Genomic DNA, 12067 nt, shown 5'->3' with positions numbered 1-12067 from the left:
GATTCGTGTTCACCATACTTCACCACACTGGTCAGTGGTGGGGGGCAGGGTGGGGTGGTGGGGGGCACGGTGGGGGGGGGGGCACGGTGGGGTGGTGGGGGGCACGGTGGGGTGGTGGGGGGCACTGTGGGGTGGTGGGGGGGGGCAGGGTGGGGTGGTGGGGGGCACGGTGGGGTGGTGGGGGGCACTGTGGGGTGGTGGGGGGCACGGTGGGGGGGGGCAGGGTGGGGTGGTGGGGGGCACGGTGGGGTGGTGGGGGGCACTGTGGGGTGGTGGGGGGCACGGTGGGGGGGGGCAGGGTGCAGTGGTGGGGGGCACGGTGGGGTGGTGGGGGGCACTGTGGGGTGGTGGGGGGCACGGTGGGGGAGGGCACGGTGGGGGGGGGCAGGGTGGGGTGGTGGGGGGCACGGTGGGGTGGTGGGGGGCACGGTGGGGGGGGGGGGCACTGTGGGGTGGTGGGGGGCACTGTGGGTGGGGGGCACGGTGGGGTGTGTTGTAGTGCCCCCTGTTGACAAAGTAGCAGATGAGGCCTCCACGACAATTAAAATCGCGCCGAGGTGGAATGGAAACGTGACTTGGTCCATAATACAGGGGGGGGTGAGATCGCGTAAATAAATATAAGTGTCGTTAAACCCGCCACCACCCGACACAGCCAATTAGTAAGGTTTGTCACGTAAACAGAACGTGCCAATTCGTTACTAGTACAGCACCACGCCGGTGTGTTGGAGAGGCAAGTCCACGCCATTTACAATCGGATTGTAAATGTTTACGTGACAAACATTACTAATTGGTTGTGTCGGGTGGTGGCGGGTTTAACGACACGTTTATATTTACGCGATCTCACCCAAAACACCTGTATTGTGGATATTCGTCGCGAAAGCCTCCTACGTGTTAAAGTGCCAATTGTCGGTGCAGTGTCACTGAGGTCCACCCACAAGCAACGTGGCCCAATGCCCCCTGTCCTCTGATGACCACGGCGATGATAATTCACAATGTAACACGATTTTTGTTCCTGTTATTTTCTAATTGCTTATGCCTCAAGTATAGAAAGTGGCTATTCCCCACAAACTTTGCTTTGGTGACCAGGACTTTATGTGAAGGAATGACACAAATGCACACGTTTGCTCATTGAAAATAGGTAAATTTCGAAATATCACTGTCCTGGTCACAAAAGCAAGGTTTGTGGGAAATAATAGGCATTTTCTGTACTTTTGAGGCATAAGCAATTAGGAAATAACTCTTACTACCCAGGAACATTTTTTTTGTTACACAGTGTTATTATCATTGCCGTGGCCAGCAGAGGGCATTGCAGTGAAAACACATTTTATTGTAGAGGACTTCCATGCTCCCGGCTGCTTTCACGAACCCCGCACAGACTTGTGTGGTGAAGTGTGCTCCAATAACCACTATGACCCACAGAGTGTGGCGAGGAGGCCCTCATTCGGCAGTGGATTGACAAAGGACCTTTGTGCATTGAACATAATTAGTACCGAGCAAAGATGACTAGGCTGGTGTTGCAATAAAAGTTACGCCCTGCCAGGCGCAATTAGTGGTCCGCCACCCACCAACGTGGAGTTGCACAAAGATGCTTTCTGGCACAGACATTGCCAGTAAGAGGCGAGTATTGGATATGTGGTCTGGTGAGAGCGTTGTGAGTGGGAAGCGTGAATGGGGAGTGCGTTTCAGGTGAGTTGTGGTGGGGGAAATCCATCAAACTGATCGAAATTCTGTTTTCCACAGGTGTCTCATGATTAAACTGCATCTGGTGAGTGGTGTGTCGGTGAATTTATCGTGTCAGGTGAGCGGTAGATGGTGTCTGGTGAGTGGTGTGTGGTGAGTTGTCTCGTGTGGTGAGTGGCATGAGGTATGGAGAGTGGCGAGCCGTGTCTGGTGTGTGGCGAAAAGATGCGACATGACCTGAGGTCGACCTACTTTGGCGTGCAACTTCACCACACACCGACTTTACATGAACACTGGAAACAAGTTTGCCTCCGTGCTTCGGGCATCGACCATACCCTGGCGAATTCGAGCGCAGAGAACCGTTCTGCCATGCCCGACTCATCCCATGCCCAACTGGACATCGTGCTGCAAATCATCACGGGAACTTTAATTGTTATTCTTGGTAGATCACACACATGTGAAACTCACAAATGTGGGCGTCGATGTGGCATAGAGAATGCCATACAGCCAACATGTGTCACTGGATGAGCCAGTCAATACGGAAAACAAAAATCAACAATTTTGTGGTTAAGATTAACTCGCTTAGGACAACAATTGGAATGCATCAAATGCTCTTTGGTTTTGTATTATGCAATCCGCATAGACTTGAAGGTAGATTGCTGGAGAAAATGTACAATTTTGAGGGAAATAGGGATTCTGTATTCTGGAGGTAGAATGTCATGGGTTGATGTAACCTGGTGTGTGGGAGAGCGAAACAACTACATGGACATTTTAAAGCTGAGATGCGCCTTATCTCTATACTCTGCATAGAGGATATACAGTAGTATATGTCAATGCTTGCAGTGGTTGCATGTTGTATTATTTTGTAAGCATTTTTTATCGTCTTTCAAGCACCCAGAATACAGTGGAGAATATCGAAAGGAGGGAGGAACAACATTCAACAACATCCCAGGCGGAATGCGCCACCACCCCCTAAAGTAGGAAATGAACGAGGGCATCGGTCTCGCCGTCCTACCGTGGTCGGGGTGATGATCAATGGGAGCAGTGTGTTTAAGGGGAGGGAGGAAAATGCGAAATAACATAAAGGCGATGTCCCAAGTGTGTCAGTATTATTATCTCCCAGGAGCAACGGTTGCCATGTGTTACTGAGGGTGGCGTCGTGTCCAGAGTCCATCCCATCTCTCTCGCCCCCATTTCACCGGCTATTCGTGCTGGGTTCTGCGATAACGGGGACCATATGGCATCGTATTCCCTCTCCCAGGTACACACCAAGGCCTGCTGAAAGATCTATAAACACCTTTTTCATGCGGTGAAGGTCATACGTTTTGCCAACGGCACGAACGATAATTCATTTCACGATTGCACGTGTTTTAAGATTGTATCGCCAACTCTCAGTTGCTTCCTCATCTCTTGGCATGTGGTTCAACCGGGACATTTCTCACGCTTTGATGCTTTAAACAACCCCACAGAGCTTGCACTGAAAATTCTATGGATGGAAAACATCTGTGAACGGAGGGCAAGTAAATACAGTACGGTATTGAAAAGTGGGAGTACATGAGATTTGTCGCTAAGTTTGATTATATCACTTTCGTATATAACCGAGCTTATAATCGCTGAAACCCATACATACATTAAAAACAAATGTTCAAGCAGGCAGAGGAAACAAGTGTATTAAATATTGACTTAAAGCTTTCGTGACTGCAGGAATTCATATTGTTTGGGTCTTTCGGTAAAGTCACGTAGAAGGTTCAAAGAAACGAAGTGTATTAAGTTGCATATTTGACAGTGTTCTTGCATAAGGTATGTACCACAAGTGCGATACAGTGTATGTGGAAATGAACCGACTTATGTCCCCAGCAGATGCAGGAAAAGAAAATTGAGCTAATTATATTTGTTCCTTCTTCTCTACAGTGCATTCAATAAAATAAGTACCGTAATTCAAAGGTCAGCTCGTTTGCAATGGGTTTCACATCTTTTATGTGTTTTTTTAAATACTACTTACGAGCGAGTTGTACTACAATGTACGAAAATCCACCATCAAAACCACGAAGGAAAATGTTCTTAATTTCATACCGAAGCTTTCATGACCACACCAACCGCTTGCACCTCGTGCTTAAAGTACAACTCTGTTACAATACGATCTTAACCCTTCAGGTGCACACATGTTCTTCTAAATGTTAAGACACTTGTGCTGAAATGCAAAATGTGATGTGTTTTTCAAGAAACTGAGGAACCCAGCCATCGTTACTTAAGTGTATTATTCATCAATATAAATGCACTCTCTTTGGTATTTGTTCTTTTGAACCCACTTATAGCCTCCACAACGACACCAATTACTATTTTGAGTTCTGTATTTTATAATTTATCATCGAACTGTGAACCATATCTTGAAGGGGTGGTCCTTGTCTGTAACATTTGGCAATTCACCAGCATTGAATGAAGCAAGCCTGACCCTAGTTTAGTAAAACAAAATCTCTGTGCCACCTCCACTTCCATCTCAGCTTTTTGCTGAATATGCCACGTTACAAATATTGGATTGATTTAAGTCCAGAGTTAGAGTTCTTGTTTTGAATCAAATGCTGGTGAAATGATGTTACTCCCAAAAGGAACGTGGCCACGCCAATGGCTTATGCAATGTGTGTGGAGAGATGGGATAGGAGATGTCCGCTGACCTACAGTATGGTGTTCTTGCAAAACCAGTTCACACACGGAAGTTCTTCTGAAAGAGTTTAAATCGATGGAAGCTGAGACTTTGCTAAAGGCAACTTTGCAATATTTCGCAAGACGTAGTCCACACGAGTTTTACTTAAAGTCCCGCCATAGAGCATTGGCTCAGGGCGATAAACAACAGATAAGCACCATCTCAATGCTTATGTGTGTAGGAATTCACTTTTTGACTTTAAGTAACATGTTTAAGGTACAGCCCTTGCAACAACAGCTCGCTCGCCCCTCTGCTGGTGAAGGGGCTTCCACAAGAGCGATCTCCAACACCACGGGCTGGTTTAAGATTACAATTCCAGCCTGCGTAATCATTATCAACCACAGCAGCAGCATTATCATCACCTGTCGTATATGCTTGTAAATAAACCCGAACAACCAGCAATTAACATTGGACGCGTAATTACACGCTAATATTGACAGACATGTTCTTCACCTGAGGACGGCTGCTTGCGTTGTGGCCGAAACGTCGTGAGAATTGTTTTATTATGTTTTATTTTTATTATTTTATTACTTCCCTTCTACGTGACTTTACCGAAAGAACCAAGAAGATGAATCCCTGCAGTCACGAAAGCTTTAAATCGATATGTTTTATTATTTTATTAGTTCCCTTCTACGTGACTTTACCGAAAGAACCGAGAAGACATTCACGCAAAGTTAAATTTTTTGCTCGAATGGCGAGTGAACTGACCCGGGCTAAATATAGTCTTGGGCTAGAGTCTGGCTATTTTTAGTTGCACAAGTTTCCTGCAACCATTGGTCGCGTCGGATGGTGGAGAGGGCAAAGAAGTGGGCTGACCCCATCCCCTCCTCCACTCTGGCGCTTGAGGCGTGGGTCTAGCAAGCCATTGTACACCACCGCCAGCGAGTCGCGCGTGTCGCTTGGAACGCCTCTCTCTCCGTCTCTCCAGTTGCTAGCAACACAACGACGCCTCTCACACTCCCTTACACACACACACATCATCACACACACACTCCCTTACACACACACATCATCACACTCTTACACACTCTCCTACACACACACATCATCACACGCACTCTTACACACGCACACTCTCCTACACACTCCCTTACACACACACACATCATCACACTCCCTTACACACACACTATCACACACACTATTACACACACACACTATCACACACACTTACACACACTATCACTCACTATTACACACACGCACGTGTGCTCCCACAAAGGCGAGTAGGGAGTGGGGATAGTTGAAGACGACTCCCACCGCCCTCGAGACGAAGCCTCATCGCCGCCAAGGCAATGGACGAGGCAGCGAAGGAGGGGCAGGTGCACATCCTGCAGCACAAGTTCGCCAAGGTGAGAGGGAGGGGAGGAGGCGAGGGCAGAGGGGATGCGGCACGCGTGGAGGACGAGGAGGAACAAGCAATGGCTTTGCTCCCTCCTGGTGCCGCCACCACCACCGACTGCACCACCACCACCACTGCACCACCACCACCACCACTGCACCACCACCACCACCACTGCACCACCACCACCACCACTGCACCACCACCACCACCACTGCACCACCACCACCACCACTGCACCACCACCACCACTGCACCACCACTGCACCACCACCACCACCACTGCTGCTGTTGTTGTTGGTTGTTGGCACGCGACGAGGATGAGGCTTGCAGGTTTCCGCTGATTACCAGTCGAGAGTTGTTCCAAACGTTGCAGTGTATGATGTGCACAGGCCTCTCTTCTACAAATGTTGTCAATGTGCATGGCTCTAGATAGACAAAGATCCCTCCCCCCCCGTGTAGCCTTGACAGACTGCTGGGGCTGTTAGCGAGTAGCAGCAGCACCTGTGAAGGCTACCGGCACGGTGGCACACGAGGGGGTGGGTGGCCAGCACCACGCCCGGCCGCCTTTGTCTCCCCAGCGGAGATGTTTGCGCACTGCACCAGGTAACTCACTTGAGGCTGAGTCGACCTAGGGGAGGCCCAGGCACCGGTTTAGATAATCGTCACGGGTGTTGGGTCACTGCACGACCACTCTGCACACACTGCGTGATCCATGTATAGATACCCTAGCAACATAACAATAGAGCACTTTGTAGGTGAAAGCCTTTCTCCAGTGTACGCCACCCATCTCAATGCACCCACTGTGCTGTACTACTACTACACCTTTAGCACGCTCACCTGTAAGACATTGAGTCAGTGCTTTCACAATGGTAAATCTTATGGAGAAATAAATAAAGGGTAAAAGTTTTGGAAATCAGTGGGGTATCTGTAAACGGATCACTCTCCATGTGTACGTGATCAACAATGATGTATATCTGGGAAGCTAAGCAAGCTCTCGTCTGGACATTGCGTCTATGCGCGACCACCATGCACACATAGCAGGGGGCGACGTTGTGGGGCAGCAGTGGGCAGGGCAGCAACATCCAGAGTTGTACGGTAGTCTGCGTCCACGTCTACGCTCCCCAGCCTAAACAACCCGCACTGGCCACCAGCCTGGTGAAGTATGGTCAAGTAAAACCCCCACGGCTTGCAACAGCGTGGGGGGGGGGGGGCTCGTACAGCAGTGGAATGACCATGTCCGAAGATCACGTACATCTGTCAATCAGAATTCGCTGTGTTGAGCCAATTGTCACTAATCTCCTGTTGGGCGAGGGCTTCCATGACACCGTGTCGGTTATGGGGGTTGTGTGGGCCATACTTCACCACTACATGTGTGAAGTTGAGAGGGGCAGGGAGCAGGACAGGTTGATGGATGATGTTAGCCGTGGGCAGGATGCGAACTCGGGTGTTGATGAGTGTACATGGCGATGCTGCGCCACGCCGGCATCCCGTGTTTAAAGTGCCACTGTTGAAATTCAATACGGGGAGGTTGGTGTGACTTGGTAGCAATGTGTCAATGTTTGCGGTGGCGACATGGGACTTCCAAATTTCCTTTTGTTATGACACAACAGCCAGGATAATATGCAGTGCCCGGTCACCAGCGTGAATAAAACATTTCGTTGTGTTTGTAAACGTGAACAGTTTTAATGTACAACAACAGTATTTGTGTTTTGAAAATCGATTGCTATGGTCTGATGTCGTTGCTTAAGCTCGCGATACATTTACCGAATGTATGTTTATTATTCGTGTGACCCGTGCAACCACGAGAGGCTCTCTACCATTCTCGTTAGAGATAATAACAACAATAATCATAATAAAAGCTGCTTCATTGCAGCCGTGGCAATTCATCTCATTGTTGGAGGTGGCACTGATGGCGTGAATTGTCCCCAGGGCACATGCCAGGGATCACTCTTTGGTCCTTTCGGTGAAGTCACGGAGAAAGGGAAAATAATAAATTAAATAATGGCAGACGACGTTTCGATTGCAACACAAGCAATCATCATCAGGTACAAATGAAAGAGAAAACAAAACCTAGTAAACTTAGAAATATAATGTAATACAACACAGAGAGTCGGCTAACATAACAGTCAACATCCTACCTGGTTGATTACGTTCTTCCAAAGATTGCAAAATTTAAGAGAGAGATTAAACACAGAACAGGAGACACATAGACAGACACGTAAGCAGAGAGAGACACACAGAGACACACAGAGAGAGAGACACACAGAGAGACACACAGAGAGAGACACACAGAGAGAGACACACAGAGAGAGACACACAGAGAGAGACACACAGAGACACACAGAGAGAGACACACAGAGACACACAGAGAGACACACAGAGACACAGAGAGAGACACACAGAGAGAGACACACAGAGACACACAGAGAGACACACAGAGACACACAGAGAGAGACACACAGAGACACACAGAGAGAGACACACAGAGAGAGACACACACAGAGACACACAGAGAGAGACACACAGAGACACAGAGAGAGACACACAGAGACACACAGAGAGAGACACACAGAGACACACAGAGAGAGACACACAGAGACACACAGAGAGAGACACGACGCCTCTGTGTCGTGGCGTTGTTTATTCACGACCACCGTCTCTTGTGAATTTCACAAAGTGCATTGCGGCTCTTGAAATATGTGTTTGACTGAATTCGATAATTAAAAAAATGTCTCTTCTTGTTGTTTTGGTTGAAGACCGCTGGCCCAGACGGAACCTTTTTGTAAAGATGCGAAATGTTTGGGAACCCTGAATATTGGTGTATTCAGGGAAATCTTGTACGCGATAATGTGGGGTACGAATAATGAGGATCTCAGCTGGGCAATCCGTGGATAATGGGGGGACAAGGTTATAGGGTCACGGATAGTTGGAGTTCTATAATGTCTTGAGGACAAGATCGAAGCTCGAAAAGTGAATTTGCTTGTCGCAAAAGTTGGAATAGTTCAGAATGGGGCCTCATAGGCGACAAATTTGCTGCAGAATGTATGCAGTAGATTTAAATGTCACTTCAAGTGTTCTAATAACATAACATTTATTGATAGAACGCCTTCCATACCACAACGTACAAGACATTTCACGCAAATTAAGAAAAATATATAAAAAACATTTAAAAACACTCGTAAAATAATAAGAATACTTAAATGGATAAAATAGCAAACAACCATAAGCTATGTCAAGCGCCATGAGTGAAGACGCTCTGTCAATATAAATAAGATAACATCTAAAATCACAAGGGTAATTGATGTAAATAGTTCTTGAGCTTTGATGTAAAAGTCGTCACAGTGGGCGACCCTCTGACGCGATAGGGAGACAATCACTTTGAGCGATAACTCTTAACGAGTAACATGGTGAGAGTTGAAGTCGTGTATGAGAGTTGTGTATGAGTGTTGTGTATGAGTGTTGTGTATGAGTGTTGTGTATGAGAGTTGTGTATGAGTGTTGTGTATGAGAGTTGTGTATGAGAGTTGTGTATGAGAGTTGTGTATGAGTGTTGTGTATGAGAGTTGTGTATGAGTGTTGTGTATGAGTGTTGTGTATGAGTGTTGTGTATGAGTGTTGTGTATGAGTGTTGTGTATGAGTGTTGTGTATGAGTGTTGTGTATGAGTGTTGTGTATGAGTGTTGTGTATGAGTGTTGTGTATGAGTGTTGTGTATGAGTGTTGTGTATGAGAGTTGTGTATGAGTGTTGTGTATGAGTGTTGTGTATGAGTGTTGTGTATGAGTGTTGTGTATGAGTGTTGTGTATGAGTGTTGTGTATGAGTGTTGTGTATGAGTGTTGTGTATGAGTGTTGTGTATGAGAGTTGTGTATGAGTGTTGTGTATGAGTGTTGTGTATGAGTGTTGTGTATGAGTGTTGTGTATGAGTGTTGTGTATGAGTGTTGTGTATGAGTGTTGTGTATGAGTGTTGTGTATGAGTGTTGTGTATGAGAGTTGTGTATGAGTGTTGTGTATGAGTGTTGTGTATGAGTGTTGTGTATGAGTGTTGTGTATGAGTGTGTATGAGTTGTGTATGAGTGTTGTGTATGAGTGTTGTGTATGAGTGTTGTGTATGAGTGTTGTGTATGAGTGTTGTGTATGAGTGTTGTGTATGAGTGTTGTGTATGAGTGTTGTGTATGAGTGTTGTGTATGAGTGTTGTGTATGAGTGTTGTGTATGAGTGTTGTGTATGAGTGTTGTGTATGAGTGTTGTGTATGAGTGTTGTGTATGAGTGTTGTGTATGAGTGTTGTGTATGAGTGTTGTGTATGAGAGTTGTGTATGAGTGTTGTGTATGAGTGTTGTGTATGAGAGTTGTGTATGAGAGTTGTGTATGAGAGTTGTGTATGAGTGTTGTGTATGAGTGTTGTGTATGAGTGTTGTGTATGAGTGTTGTGTATGAGAGTTGTGTATGAGTGTTGTGTATGAGAGTTGTGTATGAGTGTTGTGTATGAGTGTTGTGTATGAGTGTTGTGTATGAGTGTTGTGTATGAGTGTTGTGTATGAGTGTTGTGTATGAGTGTTGTGTATGAGTGTTGTGTATGAGTGTTGTGTATGAGTGTTGTGTATGAGTGTTGTGTATGAGTGTTGTGTATGAGTGTTGTGTATGAGAGTTGTGTATGAGAGTTGTGTATGAGTGTTGTGTATGAGTGTTGTGTATGAGTGTTGTGTATGAGTGTTGTGTATGAGTGTTGTGTATGAGTGTTGTGTATGAGTGTTGTGTATGAGTGTTGTGTATGAGTGTTGTGTATGAGTGTTGTGTATGAGTGTTGTGTATGAGTGTTGTGTATGAGTGTTGTGTATGAGTGTTGTGTATGAGTGTTGTGTATGAGTGTTGTGTATGAGTGTTGTGTATGAGTGTTGAACTTCCTTTCGCACCGTACGTAGCTAACTGTGTTTATCGAAGGTGCGTGTGAAGGACATCAAACTAAACACAAAGCAGTAATAAAGAAATGCTTTAAACGTTAGCAATACTTTTAAATATTTCTCATACAGCATAGGATTATATAGCAGCTTAGTGTTTGATTTTAAAGCCTCTATTCTGCGCATATTTGTATTCGTAATCGCTTTTTACGAGGAGTTCTACTGTTGTATACTTTTAGCTGAGTTCAAACTCAAGGTGGGCAAGACAGTTCAATATTGTCTTGTTGCCTAACTTTGTCATAATGTATGTGTGGCCATTCACTTGGCAACAAGTAGTGTATGAGTGTTTCATACTTGAATACGCCACTCCATTGAAGTGAACTATTTGGTGGTGCTGCTGCTGTTGCGTTGGTGTGCAAGGCGCATTGACAAAGCAAGTTGGACATCCGCGTCAACAGCCGCCGACTCTAGAGAGGAACTCAAACATGGGCGACGTTTTGGGCAATGGACCTGCTTCGTAGCACATCATGTGCAATGGGTTTTTGTATTTAAGCCAAAGTTATTTAGAAGCACCCTCTTATTTAGTTTGGATACGCAGTAGTATATATACACACACGTATTTGTTTCCTTCATTGCATATAACAATTCGTGTAATTGTCCATTGTTGTTGATGCCTTCTGATTAATCATATTTCGGCCGAGTAACGTGTTTAATTAAATTTAACAATTACACCAATATATTTGTGGTGTTTTGACATTTTTATCTATGGGACCTTTTTGCCAGTAGCAAAGTATGAAAGAATAACCGGTTTTACCTTTTCTGGAAATTAAACAGTTGTGTTAAGATGTTCAAACACCAAGTAGAAACTTTTGCAAGGAATCAGGTCGGCATTGACCACACGCAGTGCTTGTGGTGAACATGATCTGATCACATTTGCATTGTGTTTGTACTGTTCGCTGTTCGGTGTTCTCTGGTCTGACACTGGTGAGACTAAAGACGGCTGTCTGGTGGAGGCCAATCAGTTTAGAAGAGAATTCGCATACAGGTGCTTAACAAAAATGTCAACACTTATATGGGACTATCGTTTTTATTGGAAAAATAACGGATAATATGTTAACAAATGTAATGTTAATAGCTTTAAAAGTCAGTCTCCACTTGTTCGCCATGATTGTCAACACGTGCCAGGAATCTTCTCCAGAGCCCGCAGGCACATTTCTCGTGGTGTTGTTGCACATTCTCAGAAGTGTTCACATGTTTTCAAGCACCCTGTATTATCAGAGCATGTGTTCTTGCATGTTCACCACAACTACGTGTGGTTACTGCAGACATGATTCCTTCTTAAAGGTTTCTATTTTGCGTTTGAACATCTTAACACAACTGTTTTATTGCCAGAAAGGGTAAAACCAATCATGTTTTCATATTGTTATTTATTTTGACCTCA

General features: G+C 45.6%; 1 protein-coding gene across 1 annotated transcript in view; it reads left to right on the top strand.

Annotated features, from left to right (window-relative positions):
• Positions 1-5207: 5207 nt before the first annotated feature.
• The window catches only part of LOC133361447 (docking protein 2-like), a 33640-nt gene continuing 26780 nt past the window's right edge, over positions 5208-12067 (top strand). The window contains exon 1 of the mRNA XM_061580368.1: positions 5208-5733. Coding sequence (XP_061436352.1) covers positions 5677-5733 — 57 coding nt within the window. The 5' untranslated portion in view covers positions 5208-5676. The remainder of the gene's footprint in view (positions 5734-12067) is intronic.

Source organism: Lethenteron reissneri, chromosome 8 (genome assembly GCF_015708825.2).
Source record: "Lethenteron reissneri isolate LAM-NWPU_2019-01 chromosome 8, ASM1570882v1, whole genome shotgun sequence".
NCBI lineage: Eukaryota > Metazoa > Chordata > Hyperoartia > Petromyzontiformes > Petromyzontidae > Lethenteron > Lethenteron reissneri.
This window is presented reverse-complemented; position numbering and strand designations above follow the sequence as displayed.